The sequence below is a fragment of the Pterocles gutturalis genome, unplaced genomic scaffold, assembly GCF_000699245.1.
Source record: "Pterocles gutturalis isolate BGI_N339 unplaced genomic scaffold, ASM69924v1 scaffold44379, whole genome shotgun sequence".
Classification (NCBI taxonomy): Eukaryota; Metazoa; Chordata; class Aves; order Pterocliformes; family Pteroclidae; genus Pterocles; species Pterocles gutturalis.
Window position 1 is genome coordinate 28,065 of NW_010137372.1, and position 18,281 is coordinate 46,345.

The following is an 18,281-nucleotide window of genomic DNA, read 5'->3' on the forward strand; positions in this document are numbered from 1 at the left end:
AAACAGTGAGTTAACAGTGAGTAAAATCAAATTCAGCTTGCTGTAGACTAAATGTTTGATTTGGTCTCTCCCTCTGGATGTGCTGTGTATTTTGTTTAGATGATTGTATAACTAAAGAATTTGCCAAAACCAACTTTATTCTGATCAAATTAGAACGTGTTCCTTACTGTGATTTTGGAAGTAAACATAATGCAGTTTCATGCAATCTATGCAGAAAATCTTTTGGTTAATGTACACTCTTTGTTCTGCCTTTTCACTGAATTCCAGCTATAAAAATATGCTTCTATTAAGAAACTCTTTTTACAACTATGAATCAATTGATAGATGTGATCTTCTGGTAATATTCAGGTGTTTGCATGTTCTAACCAGATAGTAATTTGTTAAGGGTATTGTGTATTCCTTAATAACGCCATCCTTTCCAGCTCAGCATGGGCAATGTTGTAAGCTGTGACAGTAACACTTTTAGGCTTTAATGTAGTTCCTGACTGTAAGTTCCACGTTTGTTTGGCACATATGTAACCTATACACTACCTTTGATTAGTCAGAGCTCTGGGGTTGGGGTGTGGGGTTTTTTTTTCTGAACTTGATTGACATTTGAGAGCACCACGTCTCTGCTATACTTTGAAATCTGTGCTTTAGTTTTAGCTGAGTAACCTCCTCTTACCTTTTTTTTTTTTTTTTTAATGCCCACGGGGCAGGTGATGCATTAAGGTTAAGGTAGTACAATAGTGTAAGAAGGGAGATGTTTTAATATGCATACTTAATGGAATGTTGGAGAAATTGTCAAGTATACATTCTGTGTGTTTCCATATTTCTGGTACTTGTGTCTGAGTTGTGAAGATCTGCCTCCTCCCCATCCTGAAGGACTCTGGTTGCTCATTATTATGTACTGTCTTTTTTTACAAGGCAATAAGAAATCTAACAGGTGATTGAGTGTCTGAAGCTATGTCCAGTTTTTCCCATATTTTTTTTTCTTGAGTTGAAATAAGTTTGGTCTGAAAAGCACTAAGTTAAATTTGCAGGTATGGAACAGCCTTATAAAATATATAGAGCAGGTGGCTAGAATTTTTCTTAAAATATATAGAGCAGGTGGCTAGAATTTAAACCTGTCTCTATGTCAAACAGATAGTGGTGTTCACTTTCTCGCAGGGATTTTTGTTTAATCTTTATCAAAAAGGATGCCTTTGGCTGCCCTATTTGCATACACTTGAGGAGCACTGTTGTCGTTATTGCTGATTAACTGAAATGTTTAGAAAATATTTTTGTTAGCAAAACAGCTGAGACCTCTTTCAATTGTCACTAAAACAATATAGACAGAAAATACTTCCTGCTGGAAAAAAGCAGAGAAATGAGTTATTACTGAAGATATTAATTAAAAAAAACAACCAACCCAGAAACTGGTCCATTTAACTTTCTTGCTGAAATGTGTGTGCAGTTTTTTGGCATAGATAATTGTTACTGAAGATATTAATTAAAAAAAAAAACCAACCCAGAAACTGGTCCATTTAACTTTCTTGCTGAAATGTGTGTGCAGTTTTTTGGCATAGATTCTGTTCCTAATTTAGTACATTGAGCATGTTTCAGAAATAGGTCGTCTGTTAAATTCGGACATGGTCCATACTGAGAAGTAAGACAGAGAGAAAAGAAAGGTCATTGTGGATTCTTTCTCTTTTTCTTTATCCTTGGGTGTGTATTGTAGGTAAAAAGAATCACTGCGGTGCATGTGGCAAGGAACGTTGTGAAAATCAAATGCTGTCTTTGTCCTAAAAAGATCCTTAGAATAATGAGAGTAATAATTTGAGAGTTAGGAACCAAAACAGATGAGAGTCAGGGTTTTTAAGGCTACTCCACAGCTGAGTGTTCCTTCTAATTCCTACATCACTTTTATGCTTAATATATTTTTCCAGAGAAATGATCACTTTTGTTTACAGTCTGTGTCTCGCATTCATAGCAATATTTCTTAGGCCTGTTCCAGTATGCTATTGTTTCCTTTCTTCATAAAATTAGATCTACCTAGAATCACATAAAAAACCAGTCCATTTTTGAAGGTTTGTTTCTGGGTATTGTATTGTGGGAAAGTCGTTTTGATCATGTGGAAGAGGTGTGTAAATGTAATTGTGGGTTTAGTGCCAAGTATAGTCTAACAGCTTAAGAAAGAGGCGATAGTAAAAAGTTATTTGAACTGTATTTTTAGAGATGCTTTTGTTGAGAGCAAGCTAAGTTTCTTGTTTGCTCAATCTGTTTATTTACTGAGAAGTTGTAAATAGCCTGGTCTGTTTAATTGGGTTAACTTCTAAATGCTGTATACAGAGATGTAGAAACAAGAATGCTCAAAAGGTGGATTCAGTGTATTTTATTTTTGGAATTTTTAAACAATTGCACATCATTAATTCTTAGTCTTTTAAATTTGGGCATGCAGTCTCTTGTAATATACAAAAATGTGCAGTTTATTGAGATTGGGATTGGCTCTTAAATTCAGCTCTGTAAAGAAAGATAGTTGAATGTAGTACTACGACAGCAATATACTCTGTAAATTATGAGAATTAGGATTGATATGTGCTTAATTTAATAAGTATTTTAAGATAAACCAAATCTTTTAGTTACACCAGTCTGTGAAACTGGGTAGACCTCAAACTGTCCAACATTTATGCTCCTGATTAATTTTGATATCATGGATCTACTTGTTTATTTGCTGAAGCTGTTCTTTGGCATCATAAAGTAATAGCCTGTTGTCTTCAAAATAGTATTTCTTTTAGGGATTGTTGCGAGATCAGGGTGAACCTCAAGAAATTTAGAAACAGCACATAAACTGCCCTTGTTACAAAAAATTACATTTGCTTATATTTCTTTCCAAATTTTAAAATTGCTTACTTGGAGATCTTTTTCTGGTCACATTGGTCTTTCTGTATGATCTGTAAAAAGAAGATGGTTACAGGTAATTACAGAAGATACTGTACCTTTTTATTTTGAAATAAGGTTGGGTGATACGTGTAAGTTAGGCAGAAGATCTTGCATTCTGTAAACAAGTGGTTTATATATTTGTTCTTTATTTTTCAGCTGTACTTTCAGGTTTCCCAGCACAAACATCAAGATAACATTCACAGCTCTGTCCAATGAAAAGAGAGAAAAACAGGAGGCCCCGGAGTCCCCAGTGAAGCCTGTGCAGCCCCAGATCTCTCCCTTAACAATAAACATTCCAGACAACATGGCTCACCTGATCAGCCCTCTCCCTTCTCCCACAGGAACTATCAGGTATTTAACCCTGCAGATTGGATCCAGGGCAATGTATGGTTACAGACTTGCAACAGCTTTCTAATTCATTTTAAGTATTTTACTTTTGTGGTAAGGTTTAGTTGAAAACCACCATTCTGCTACCTAATGAGATAGTTGCATGAACAGCTTTTAATATTAATATGTTAAATGTGTAACAGTTTGCTTAGGAGCCTGGCATTCTTAGAACAGCAAAGGAGCATAGCTTTTTATTTGATTCCAGATGATTTAGATTGCTTTTTACTCTTGCATGCTTATAGCAACACTTTAAATGAGATAAGTCTAAATTACACCATTTTAAAACATCTTGATAGTCACTGTCCTCCTGAAATTTATCATCAGAAAAAAATGTTTTTTGGTTGTCATTAGCATGGAAAATAGACTGATCTCTTACTCCAGAAGATTTATCATTGCTGGAAGTAAACAGAGAGCATAGGATGGCGAGTTTAGTGTAGGGACTGCAGAGGAGGTTAATCTGGGTTTTTTATTTGCTGCTTAATTTTGTAGCCATTGTCGAACTTGTTATTTTGGACCAAACTCAATTAAACATAAGCAAGCTGTCCTCACAAACTGGTAAAATTAGTTTAGATACAATTTTAAAAATTCATAGAAAGTTCAGGAGCAAAAATTTCATCTAAAGGCCCTGAAAGTTGTGTTTCAAAGTCGCATACATGCTTTTGAAAGTTTTCTCTTCCCCTCTCATTTTCTGTATCTTCACTTGAGTGAAGGTGTGTTAATGCTTGATTTTTAAAAATGTAGATCTTGTTAATGAAATTTGGATGTAAGCATAATTGACTTCTTTCATGCTTGCCAAGATCTTGATCTCAATATTGTAGTGTTTAATGAGATCTGTATAAATTGTGGAAGTAGAGAGAAAAGAGGTCTAGACTTTATAACAGGTTTGCTTTCTTATTAAAATTCAAGGAAAACATATCTTGCCCAAGAAATGACAGAGCATCTCCTAAATATTTCAGATAATATCACATATATCACCACAGTCTTTGCCTCACTATGAATTTTGTAATTCTCTTCAGGGCTTTCATCCACCTGTTGAGTATAGTTTATTAAAAAAAAAAAACCAACCTGACAGTTTTGAGTCTATTTTGAGAGCAAAGCTTGACAGTTTCTCTTCAAATCATCCTGTTTTGTAGAAGACTTGTAAACTTGCTTTGATTATACCATATGTGTAGCTTTGTCAATATATGCTAAAGTGAGCACAGTAGAGGAATGTTGTCAGTTGATAACGTGAAAACACAGAACAGCAGTGACCTATATTTAAAAAAATAAATTAGTTACACGTTTTGGCTCTAATCAAGGGTTCTTCCGTACAACACTTCAAAAATCCAATCTCCCTTGTATAGTATATCATTAGCAGCAAATTGTTAGTGCTGGATTTCTCGTGATGTGAAACTTAAAGTGTAGAATATTTTGTTATATATTGCCCAATCTACAGTGCCTGCCTAGTTTCTGTATATAAAAATGGAGGCAGCAAAAAACTCGAGAGGTCCAGCAGACAAGCAAAACTTGGCAGGTGTATATTTGTTAAAGCTTTATTGTATGAATCTAGATAACATTCTCTAAGCTTTATTTGTCACTTGATGTTTTGAACCATGGATTCAAGTTTGGTTAAACGTTGTCTTTGGGGATAAGGCTGGTTCTGGGGGCACAGCTTTGCCATTCTTATTTCTAGTGAACTTTTTTGGGCATTTCTGAGGACAGTGTTGAAATCAGTTACAATATCAATTGCTGAGAAGTTTGCGTCTTTGTAGAGAACTGCCAAAATTTTTTTTTGGAGGAAGAGGACAGACATCACCCACTGTCTCTTTCCTGTTGGCTAAATGGAAATGGTGGAAGAAAACCAGCTTTGTGCAGCTGCGTTTCCTGTGGACTGTGCAAGGCAGGGGGACAACCATTAAAGATGTTACAGTGGAGTTACATACAATTTTATCTTTGTTTTTCTGAGATGGATAGTAAGATGCGAGGTATCAAGAGCCACTTTAGTCTGTTTGGCACTATCTTTTGCCTTGTAACAGTGTATCTGCTCTGTTGGCCTAATGCTGTGTTAAATTAGATATGTCAGTGCTGATGCATCCCATTTATAGAGTTTGTGATTTGTAAGTTTGATTTTTATACATATACGTGTGTGTATATCTGTGCACATACCTGTAAACCTTTAAAATAATGTTTTACATTGAAATGAGAATCAAAGCTTTTTTTTCCTCACTGCTCGCTGTATTTTCTCAAATGTGCAAAAATACTGCACAGGAGAGATGATCTTTTTTGAGCAGACTGAATACAAGCATATGGCAGAAATTTCATGCAAGATGTCTTTCTTGTTTCAAATGAGTGTCTTAAAATTTGTGGTTGCTTATGTAGTTAAAGTGGACTTTTCTGTTGGCAAATCTTACACAAATACAACACAGCCTAAATAAATCAGCTAATCCATTTTCCTTTGAGGAGGAAAGCTTGAGCTTCATTTGACAGGTGTCTTCCTGCAGTGATTTTAATTCCCACGGATGACTTAGAAAGGCTTGGGAGATGGGGTTTGTAATGGAAATACTGACAGACCCTTAACTGTAGCCTAGAAGCCCTGGTAGTGGGCTTTTCTGCAGTAAGAGCTTTTTGATTAGACATAATGTGGTGATATACTGTATAACAAAATAGTAGGATCTTCTTTTTATGCTCTACAGTGCTGCAAATTCCTGCCCATCTAGCCCCCGTGGTGCAGGCTCTTCAGGGTACAAAATGAGTCGTGTAATACCATCTGACCTACATTTAATGGCTGACAATTCGCAGTCAGAAAATGACAAGGAAGCATCGGGTGGAGATAGCCCAAAGGTAAACAGTGTTTGAAATCTGTCCTATAAATTACATCTTAAGTGAATGTAGAACTTCTGAAATTTAGTTTGCTGAAGTATATGCACCAAGTCATAATTTAACATTAGAGACTTTAAAAACAATTCGTAGGGTTTTGCGATTACATATGAGATTTATTTATTTATTTACCTCTCTTCCCTTTGAGGAGGGTCTGTGTGAATTTTCAGTTCTGTATCTGTTTAGAGGCTATTGAAAATTCCTTACTGTTGTTTCTCCCAATTTTTAATGTTATCTTAAAATCTGCTAATCAGAAGAGAAAAATTGTCTTAGATTCTTTTCTGCCTCAATATTTCAGTCATCCAAAAGTGCCTTAAATCAAGTTAATTGTGTTTCGTAACTTCTGATTTAGAAAGGAGTGTGTATATCTTTGCAGTTTATTGATGCAGACTTTTCTTTTTCTTGTACAGGACGACTCTAAGCCACCTTACTCCTATGCACAGTTAATAGTACAAGCAATTACAATGGCACCCGATAAGCAGCTTACACTAAATGGAATTTATACGCACATAACTAAAAATTATCCATACTACAGGACAGCAGACAAGGGCTGGCAGGTAAATTTGATTTCTGGAATGATTTTTTTCAGTTGTGAGTAATACTGGCAGCTGTAAATGGTCATAAGAAGTCAATTGGTGAGCCTAACAGCCCTTCATAAATAGAATGTGTCAAATGAGTGTGTTCTCTTTCTCCTGATTGTAAGTTCTCCAACAAAGTAGGCAATTTACATTATTCTGTATTTGAAACGTTGCTTTGTTCATGGAATGGCATGCTCTAAACCTCTGTGAGGGATACATGCACACTTTTGGGGAAGAAAAGTACAATTGGTACTGTGGGTTTAAATGTACATATGTTATCTAGGAATGTAGTTGTGTTCTGTAACTTACAATTGTGCAAATATCTGTACTGCTATCTTAAGATAAAATTACATCTTACAAGTTCAGTTTTATTTGACAATTATGATCTTGACCATGCAGTGAAGGAACAAGTGTGTGTTATTTGTCGTTATCTTGCACTATTTGCCCTTTTTTATTTGTGCAGCATAGTTTATTTGTGAACTTAATCATTTCTGTACTGAGTTAGACCAGCCCCTTCAGTTTTGTAGAATTAGTTTCTGCTTTGTTTTCATTTTTAAAGAGACCACCCTCAGCACTTGCCAGGATGACTAACCCAGTATGAATCGGTCTGGCATAGTCTTTCCAGATAGGTGTAAAGGTTCAATGCCTTTGCTGCTGTTTATAGTTCCAGCAAAGGACAGAAGAGCACAATTAGCAGGACTGGCCAGTTTGCCTGCGTAACATTCAGACTGCACTGTCGATCATGCAGTATCAGTTTCACTGCCTTGCTGCTTCGTACAGTCACGATGATCTGCAGCAGGGGCATGCTCTGAAGTTATTTTCAGGGAAGTAAAATCTGGAGAGACTGGGGGAGGGGAAGAGTGAGGAAGCGTTAATACTCTACTTGCTGGACAAGTAGAAGACTAAAGAATACATGCCTTCTCAGTAGAAGAATAGATGTTTAAATATTAATCACATACTTATTTGTCATAGGGCCTATATGAGAGTTGAATCACTCTTAGAGGAATTCCGAGGTCACTGGGGAATGTAACTGTTCCTGGCTTTTTGCTAATGGTTTGGCTAGTAAAGCCAAACTTAGCTGCTGTTGTGGCTAGGAAGTCTCTAAGAATTTTGTTTCCCTTTCACACATATGCCATGCAGAATCCTGTCTGCAGTCATACTAACAGATCTGTTTTAGCAACAAGATTCTGTTTATAAAATGTTGGTGTGCTTTTTGCTTCCTATTCTGAAATACCTTGAATTTCGGTGCGTATAATGCTGCTTCATGTAAGCATCATGGAACCAAACGCGAGCATACATTGTAATGCGTGGTTAAAGAATTCTGCCTTAGAACAATGTATGTACTTAGGTGGATAATACTTCACAAAACCAAGGTGATAGACACAGCAGGCATATATATATTCTTGAATAATGAATTAGCACCTTTTCATAAAAACAACTGGAAAAGCTGAAAATTAGGTGCTGTTCAGTCACTTGTCACATAAAGCACTGCAATAACTAACAGGTGTACCTTCTGTATGAATAGCTCTTCTAGCTTTGATCCGTCACGTATTAGATTACTGTTAGGGCAGCTTCTATGATGCTTTAAATAATATTTGAGGCTATAGATGTGCATATTATTCAAAACAGAGTACATACATCTGTATAGTGCCCAAATCCTATACCTTACTAAATAGTATTGAGGTATTTATATCCTTTATTATGTGCAGGTCCCATTTTGTTGAGGACTCAGAGTCCTCTTTGTGAACTTATTTTAGCAGGTACTTTTGGATCTACTCTTTTTTTTCTAGCATATGGAGAAATAAATACAATTTATAAACATGTTCTTGGCATCTTTCTAGTTCTGTTTCAATTTTTGGCAGGGGAAATAATTTCTGGTTTCATCAGTTTGCATTTAAGAAACCATACATGGTTATCATTGCTTTAAGTTTTCCAAACTTGCCATCTGGGTCATGAATTCAGACATTTGAGGAGCATTTGCATTTGATTTTTCAAATTTTGAAGAGCTTTTGTTAATGTAAAGCTTTTTCTCCATTTTGCCCCTGTTCCCCCGCAAATATTTCAGTGTGTATGCTTATCATAATTTTCTTCTTGTTCAGTGATTATATTTGGAGAGATTTTGGGTTTATCTATCTTAAAAAATAATTTTAAGAAATGTGTGCAAAGCCAAGCATAGATACAGCCACCTCAGGTTGTTAGCAGTTTTCTACATTGCTGTGATTGAAGAGTTGTGTGTGTTACAGCAAAGTGAGGCTAAAGTAACGTGCAGACTAGAGCAGTAACAAAGATCTTGCAGAAGAGCTGTTTTAGGACCTCCGGCCATTTGTTGTTTTTCTAGACACACTAAATCCTTGGCTCCTTTGTTGAGACAGGCTGGACTGTGGGTGAGCTCCCAGCAATCTAGCTGCATGTGGAACTCGTGTAATTTAACCTTTTTCTGTACTGTGGAACAGAAACAGGGTTATCCTATAAGATCAGTATATGCTGTATTTTAGTGGCCCTCCTAGAATGAACTGACATTTTCTTTGACACCTGGGGAAGGGTGGTGTATGAAGACCGATACTTTATTTTTTTACACTGCATTATGCTCAAGTATTTGTAGTGTTCTAACAGTTTTATTACAATCACCGTGTTTCTCATTAGAGAGTTAAATGGGATTCCTGTTATTGCCACATTGGCATACTGTTTTTTTAATTGTTGGGAAGGATCTGAAAAATGCGAGAGTCCTTTCAGGTTTATGGCACTGTCTTTGCAGTGCTCTGAGTTCTGTTGAATTAAGGAATTAAAGAGCTGAACCCCGAGTCTCCTGTAGTACAAACTGCTGCAGTAGGCCACATTTTGACTTGGAAAAGTTATATGAATTCTACATATTTTTTTATGTTCCATAGAATTCAATACGTCACAATCTCTCTCTGAATCGTTATTTCATCAAAGTACCACGTTCCCAGGAAGAACCAGGCAAAGGCTCATTCTGGAGGATAGACCCTGCCTCTGAAAGCAAATTAATAGAGCAGGCTTTTAGGAAAAGGCGGCCTAGGGGAGTACCTTGCTTTAGAACCCCTCTGGGACCACTCTCTTCTAGGTAAGGAAAAACAGATGAACAAAAAGACTATGGCTGTTGTTTGATCTTCAGGCTAATGCAGACTTGAAAGTTTTTGATACAGTCACAAGTTTAGTAATTTAATTTCATCCGGACTCAGTATTTGAATTCTGTATGGTTTACTAGGAGGCTGCCCCATACACTAGGCTTGTTTTTATTGTTTGTTTTTAGTGTTAAAGAACTGACTGACTCAGTTTGCATAACTAAGTGTCAGACTGTTAATGTAAACAAGCCTTGCTGTACCTTTGGGTCTTTTTTTTTTTTTTTTTCAGAATTATTGTTTTCTAACTGCCATCTACTGCATTTTAAAACTGTTCGCAAAGAAAATTATCAAATATGGGCTACCATTTGATTGAACTTAGAGATGACAATTATGTCTTTAGTTTGATAATGTTCAAGCAGAATTCATGATGGGGAAATATGTGGGTTTAAATTATTCCCTCTGTAAAGTTCTGGCCTTTCTGCTGGTGCAGTTCTTTCATTACTTGCCTTATAGACTGAGATTTGCTCATCATTCTTCTCCACCAGAAGAAACTTTTATGTTTTGCAGATTGTTTAGAGTCTCCCTAAGAAGGCATCCAGCCACTTCTCCTTCATTAACTAAACATGAAGTTTGCTTTTAAATTCTGACCCTGTTTAACAGAAGCTTTATAAAAGATCATCAGAACTGCTTTGGGTTGTAACTGCACTGCCAGAAGGCAGAGGTGCCCTCCTGCGGGCAGTGTGTGTTATGGTCTCTTTAGAGGAAGGTCGCTGTCTGTCACAGTTCAGAAGTTAAAACACATCAGCTGCTGCTTTCATTTTTAAATACAGAAGTGCCCCAGCTTCTCCTAATCACTCTGGAGTGTTGTCTGCACACTCCAGTGGAGTCCAAACCCCCGAGAGCCTGTCCAGGGAAGGATCTCCAGTCCCAATGGAACCTGAGCCTAGTGCTATCCAGCCAAAACTAGCGGTAATACAAGAAGCACGATTTGCACAGAGTGCCCCAGGTGAGGAATCCTGAAATAAGCATTTGGGAGTTGGAGGTGGGAGAGGGTTAATATATAAATATTACCAAGACTTCACATGTACCCCAAAGAGAAGGGTAAATATTTAACTTCTTAACTTTTAGAGCAAATCTTTGATAAGCACGTAAACAGGTAGATTCTGTTTGCGTTCCAACAGACTGTTATCTGTGTGCTGTTACAGCACTGTTGATCACTTTGTTACTAAGAAGAGATTGTACTTCTCTCCTGTCTAGGACTGTTCTGTGTTGTAACAGTTGTCACTTCCTTTCAAAAGGTATTTTTTCTAGTTTAGAAAAAAACAAAACAAAACTTCAGGTTACATGGATTACAGAAATAAGCAAACATCTTGCACGCATCTGTGGTCATGTCATCCTTTCAAAGGTGGGGATAAAAAGAATTTAAAGGATAAAGAGAGAAAGAATAAATTAGTGGGATAAGAATTTTCCAGTTTAGAAAGAAAGAGGGTAAGTCATGATGGCATAAGGATGTTATTTGTTTAATTACCTTAGCTTATATACTTTTGCCATCCGTTTTTTTTTGGTGATACTGCAGAAGTGCCAGTGATCATTGTGTGGCAAAGGCAAATCTGGTCCTAAGCACAGACACCAGGCTTTCCCCCGCCTAGAAGTGGAGAGTTTTGTCGTGCAGACATGCTCCACACAACACCTGAAGCATGTATATGTTCCTGTCTATGGAAGGGAGTTTTACTAAATGAGTATTAAACATAGCTTTGATAGTATAGCTGCATTTGAGGGGAGGTGGGCAGATTTTACCCAAAGGGTGCATGGGTCTTACTGAGCTAATACAGCGCTTGTCTTGAGAATGTGGCTTGGGATAGCCATGTGTCATCTTCATTGTCTGGTTTTCAACTTTTGGATCATTCAGGTATTAGTGAAGGAGGTCATTAGTCCTTCGAGGCTTTAGTGTTAAGTTTAAAAGAGTGACTGGCTTGAAGAAATAATTAAAATTGGCAGCCTAATTTTTATCTCTTTCTTGGTAGGATCACCTCTATCTAGCCAACCAGTTTTAATTACTGTACAACGGCAGCTACCACAAACTATTAAACCCGTCACCTACACTGTTGCAACTCCTGTGACAACCTCAACATCCCAGCAGCCTGTAGTTCAGACGGTTCATGTTGTCCACCAGATACCAGCTGTGTCTGTCACAAATGTGACTGGGTTAGCACCAGCAAACACTTACACTGTAGCTGGACAGGCAGTAGTCACGCAAGCTGCGATGGTAACCCAGCCCAAGGTAGAACCTCAAGAGAATGGAGACCACAAGGAAGTAAAAGGTGAGAACCTGCGGGGTTAGTTGTTTTGCTAGCTCTTTTATACAGAAGGATTATTATTTGAAGCTTAATTCCAGATGAACACGTAAAATGTTTGGCTAAAACTGAAGATTTTGCATCATAATGTCTCAGATATGTTGGAACTTGTAATAAAAGGGTATACTTTTTCACTGAGGGTTGAGTAAAGATAAATAGTTCTTTAATGCTTTTCTTGTTTTTAACAGTGTTTTATCTTCTGTTTTCAGTTAAAGTGGAGCCAATTCCTGCTATTAGTCATGCTACACTAGGAGCTGCTAGTCGTATCATTCAGACATCTCAGACCACACCCTTACAGACAGTTACTATAGTGCAACAGGCACCTCTAGGTCAACACCAGCTACCAATAAAAACTGTAACGCAGAACGGAACGCACATAGTCCCCATCACCACTGCGATACAAGGACAGGGCAACGCTGGTACGTATTGTGTCAAGATGTTCTGTTGCTTTGTACCTGTTAAAACGTCACAGTATGACCAGTGCTGAATTTTTGAATTCTGGTCTCCTGTCTTATGTTGTTATGCTGAAAAATAAGTTCTACAAAAAATTTAGATTACAGCCTTGGAAGGGATTCTGCCCTCCTTGTTGCTAAGATCCAGTGTTTCTCTTCATTGATGATTACCTGAACAGCTACTTATTCTCTCTGTGGTCATTGTAGGGATGTACTTAGTGGTGACAGTCTGTTCTCCCTCCTCATTAAACCCAGGATATAAACACGTTTTAGAAAAGTTCCTGTGAAACAGTGCCATTAAGATGGTAACTGTTCCCCAGATGATTTGCCAAGAGCCAACCAACAGGACAACAAGACAGAACTTGCTTGTGGGTTGGCTTTTTGAACTGTTACTTTTTATTCAGTTTTTATTGAGCCTGTACTAAAAATGACAAAAATCCTGTGAAATTTTGAGATTTTTCTTGTCTGAGTACTATCTTTCCCCTCTCAGACTGAGCAGGCTGAGTGGGTAGCAGTGCTTTTTTGTAATTTTCATATATTCACACTTGTTCACAGAATGTTCAGTTTTGGTTGGCTTTGCAGGTGCATACAGCTTGTTTTAACAGTTTCACTTTGAGATGTTAGCTGATCTGAAGTAGCTTTTCTATTATAAAATATATTTACAGAAATAGTTTTAGGCTATCTTAATTTATTAACTGCATTTCTGCTCTAAAATCTTTCTAATGGAGTGAATTATCTGCTTTGTTTCCTTTTTACTCCTCTTCCTTCACTGACATTTATAGGTCAGTGTTCTGTCTGCTTCTACTTCATTTCCAGCTTAAGTAAAGTAAAAGCAATCACTGTCAGACTTCATATGCGCGTTTTTGTCAGAAGGGATGTATGAACTGAGCTGAGTCATGTGAACTAGACTGAAAGGTATTCTTAAAAGTAGGAAATAATTATTTTTGTCTTTTTCCTGGACTCTGAAAACTGACCTGATTTCAGCATGTTTTCCATAGCAAGGGTGCCTAACGGCTGCTAGGCGTGTTCAGGAAACGTCGCTGAACCAAGGAGCAGAACTGTGGTGCTTCTCATCCCTGTGTGGGAGAGGGGTGTGCTTGCAGTGATGGGAGTTTTCATTCTGAGATTCCTGGGCTTAAATACCTCTTGAGATGTTCACATTTTGAACAGAAAGTGGGAAGTATTCCAGGTCCTGGTCTCTCTGTTACAGTAATTCCTAAACCAGCAAGGATTCTCAGGTGATTCTCAGGTAATTAATTCTCAGGCAAAGCATCTAAAGGGGAAACCAGGCCTACAGAAATGCAGATGTGTTTGTAGGTGCCTACAAATGTCTGTTCAGGTGCATACATCTGTATGTACACATTTATGTGTGTGTGTTTATCTCTGCCTTTGGAGAAAGACAATTTATGCAGTCTGAAAGCAAAGAAATCCAGAGCAACTGCTGTTCTTCTAACATTTTCTGTTTGTAGTAAGAAGGTACTTTCAGCTCTTACTCTCAACAAGCTGGGCAGTGCTTTTTACTGCCTGGCAGTCTAACGGAAAGCTCCGAAGTCCAAAATGAATTCAGGTCTCTTATTGCAGAATAAACCTATGTAACTAGATAGTCTTTATTTTCAGTGTAGATTTCAAACATGGTGATTGATGTTCTTTTGTGTATTTCATACTTCCACCTATCAGTTGTGGCAGCAGCCAGCAAGTGTCTTTGTACTAAACAGACCCCCGAGTGAATAATGCAGTAATAGTCTTAATGCATGTTTGAAGGTGAGGGGTAAACTTCTTGTTTTTATTTAAGGAACAATAAATTTGCAGTAAGGCATTTTATTTAGAAGTAACTGGCTCTGTGGCACCTCTTCAGAAACTGTACAAGGAATAGCTTTTCTGTTAGAAGGTGAATGACTGCTGAGATAGAAGAACAAATTATTTTACAGTTGCAGTGAAGCTTTTTGTGTCAGATAAATCTTTTCTGAAGTATTGTTCTAAAAGTTAAGTACAGAGCAGTTTGGCTGAAGGCAGAGGTGGTGTTCCAGGTATTCTCTAGGATTGCTTGCTGAAAACAAATATAACAGGGTTAGCAAATAAGAATGTCTTATGGGCTTCATGTCTGAGCTCCACTAGCAGGGAATGCTCTAACAATGTCAGCAGTGCCGTGGTGCTGAAGAAAGGGAGCTTGGGGGTAAACAAGCGGGTGGTTTGATAATGCTTAGATCATTTTTCAGGAAACCCAATGAACAAGTAAATATATAATCAGTATTTTGCATTCTTTGCAAAGACATTTGAATAGTTGGTTTAATAAAGTCAGGGTTGATATTGAGAAAGAGACTGCTAACAAGTAGAGTGGAGGAACCTTGGGCTGTTTCAGAAGGTTTAAAGGACTGCTCTCCCCGCGAATCGTGGCTGTACTGTTTCTTCCATGGCATGAGAAAGTTCAAAATCTTATACAGGATGTTTGAACTACATACATTTCTGTTGGTCTAATTCAGTTGTGTGCTTGAATCTAATCAAAGAAGTAATTTCTTAATACTGCTACTTGTTAAAGCACTGCCTTTTCCTTACGTGGTGGGTAAACACCTCATTACCTGTCTGTCAAAGAGGAATTGCTGCTTGAGTTGTCTGCATCTCACAGCTGTGTGAATTCAGTGGCTTTTCTTAAACAGCGCATGGCCACGATGAGTATGACATGATGGTGCTCTCCTTGCAGGCCAAGTAACGCATTCTGCAGTGATCCATAGGCACAGCCAGGTCCTACTGACAGGGGATTTTTGAATTTGCCTCCCAGTGCTGTCACAAATCACAGCGTAGATTGCTGTCAGTCATTTAATCTTTCTCTGTCTTCAACTCCCCATTGACAAAATGGAGATACTTCCCTGTTCTCCCACCTTTGTCCAAATCTGCATGAATGTTGAGTGATTTGGGAGCATTTCTTTCAGGTTTGTACAAAGATTAAACAATGGGACCTGAATCTCAACTGGGACTGCTAATACCCCACATAGTACAAATAAAGGAATTAATCATTTTAATGCAAATGCAAGTTTGCTTTCAGTATCATTTGTTTTGACAAGGATTAGGGTGCTGAAGTTTTTATTCTCTTTTTACAGCTGCTGCGAGTCCTTTGCATATGTTAGCAACCCATGCATCCGCATCGGCATCTCTTCCAACAAAGCGCCAGAACGGAGACCAGTCAGAACAGCAGGAACTCAAACGTATCAAAACAGAAGATGGAGAGAGCATAGTCATAGCTGTTAACGTGGACACCCCGTCTGTGGCAGTGAGTGATAAAGGCAGCCAGAACTAGAAACTTAGGGGAGTTTTCTTTTTTTTTTTAAAAAAAAAAATAAACTCCATGGTGCCAAAAGGAGACACTTAAATATAACACCTAAAATGTTGGAACATGTTCTCACGCAGTGGGGAAAGGGGCCCTGTGATCAGACTTCAACTTTCAGCACTGAAAAAAAACCCAACACAGGTGGCCTTAAAACTTGGTAATTTAAAGTCAAACTGCAAACCATCTTGTTCCAGAGGCTGTGACCCCCGCTCCTCCCTGCCCCTACTGAACTGTGTACACTGAGAAATACAGTGTTGGGGAGGGCTGCAGCTTTAAAAAAATCTTTATCAGATTATTTTAAGGACTGAGTATCTCAGTGTAACGGCAGCATGATAAGCGCTTAGTGTGAACTGGTTTCAAACGATTGTATATTCCTTAAAGGGAACAGAGGCAAGGAGCCATTTCCTACATCTTGGCAGCTAGCCTTTCATAATGACCTACCCGATGCAGTTGTTGGTAGATACGCAGTATTTTGTTGTTCACATGTGGAATTAGAAATTTTTGAGGTGTATTTTCATTTCTTTGCAAAATAATGGGGTCTTTGACATTTCAAATCACTCCATTTCTACTCCGGAAACTTTGGAATCACACAATACTTTTCATGTGAAATTTTGTTTGGTAAAAAACTGAATGTAGGGTTTTTTTAACCAATGGAATGATTTACTTTTGTCTGTCCTGTTAAAGTTCAGATAAAGCTACTTTATTACATCTGCAAATTTTCATATTTTAGCAGTTGCCTGATAAATTTAATCAAATTTTATTACCATGTGTAGTGATCAAATGCTTCTTTGGGCTTGCATGTAACTGAATAGAAATTACAATGTAAATGAGCCGTTAACTGACGTAAAGAACTGCTATGAATTTGACCAGAGCTGCACTTACCTGTTTCTCTTTCTGCTACCTTTTGCTGTTTGTTACTTTGTGTTGACTTTGACTGTCCCTGGCATATTTTTCCAGTCTAAAGTAAAACAAGAGTCTCGCTTAATATTGTGTATGTTTAAGATAACAGACTGTTCTTCATTTAGAAAGATGAAATTCTTTATCACAAGTCCTTTTAAAAAGAGAGTAAAATTATCTTGTCAGAGGTATATTCGATATTTTTAAGCTTAAGCACCCATCAGTAGAAATTAATCTGACCAGTTTCTCCGTAACACTTTTGATGTCATACACGGACCTTTTGGGGTCTCCAGTAAGAGTAGCTGTTGTGGTTTTCTAGCAGTGGCTACCATATTATTATAATAATTTTTTTTTAAGTGTTCTGCAGTTGAACATTTTAAAATGTATTGGTAATTTCTCACTTTAATTGTGGTAATAGCTTCCACTTTACATTTCAAGATTAAATTTAAACGTAAGGCTGCTGTTCGGTCTTTAATTCACGTAACGTCTTATTTCCTCATGCAGTAAGGTGAGTGAAAGCTAGGTAGTTGGCTTAATTTGAACCTGATTTTTGTCATTTTCTGTAATAATGATGCATTATTTATATTTCCTTTCTCACTATGAAAGGAAAAACTGTATTTTCATGATGGACTGAACAGTTTGGAGTGGTTTATTTAGGCAGCTTTTGGGAACTATTTACCTAAAGACCAAATATGAGAAATCTGTACAAGTTTTGTGTTCATCCACAAAATGGAACTGTTACAATGTCTCTGCAGATAATACATATTAAAAAACTATGAAAAAAAAACTCTACACAAGCTGAATTTATAACAGGCATTTAAAAAAAAGCATAACCTGAAAAGAAACATTTCTGTAAAATTGCAACATTTTCTTTAGAGGTTTTAAAAATAAAAAAAGTAAAGTTTTAACATACTTTTTTTAAGAAAAAAAATCCAGTACTAGTAATTTAATTTGGTGTTGAATGAATTGACTAGAATGTGGTTTATTTTCAGAAGTGAGAATCTGTTCACAACTAGGGCTAGGTGAATAATAGTGTATAAGATTTTTTTAAATAAAATTAAATTTTATTCAGCAAATTAACTAAGTTGAAATTACTCAACAAGTGTGTTTGAAATATTTATGTATATTTTGGGGTCATTAATCCAATTTATGTTGGCAGTGCCACAGGAAACAGTATCAGGCCAAACAAGCCAAGGTGATCCTTGCTATCAGTTTATGGTAGGCCAGCTGTACGCGATGTCCTTCCTCCTGGGTAGAGGGAAGGTGAGAATGTGGTCTGGGTCCCGATTTCTGTAACGTGGTGGCGTTTTACACTTTTTGGTGCATGTGGAATTTGGCACAAGAATGCACCTTCATTCAGATGGATAAACCCTTTCAAAAAGCTGTGCGACATGAGAAAACTGCTTACGCTCTTACACAAAAATAACAGATGCTTATCCGTGCGCTGGGGG

At 37.3% G+C, this 18,281-nt stretch overlaps 1 protein-coding gene across 1 annotated transcript; it reads left to right on the plus strand.

The window, feature by feature from the left end:
- Positions 1–1,610: 1,610 nt before the first annotated feature.
- Positions 1,611–15,932, plus strand: FOXK2 (forkhead box K2). Its single transcript, XM_010082593.1, has 9 exons — positions 1,611–1,627; positions 3,058–3,252; positions 5,961–6,108; positions 6,555–6,701; positions 9,611–9,804; positions 10,636–10,811; positions 11,830–12,126; positions 12,369–12,578; positions 15,707–15,932. The coding sequence occupies exons 1-9, from the start codon at positions 1,611–1,613 to the stop codon at positions 15,901–15,903; spliced, it is 1,581 nt and encodes a 526-aa protein (XP_010080895.1). The 3' UTR covers positions 15,904–15,932.
- The last annotated feature ends 2,349 nt before the right edge of the window (positions 15,933–18,281 follow it).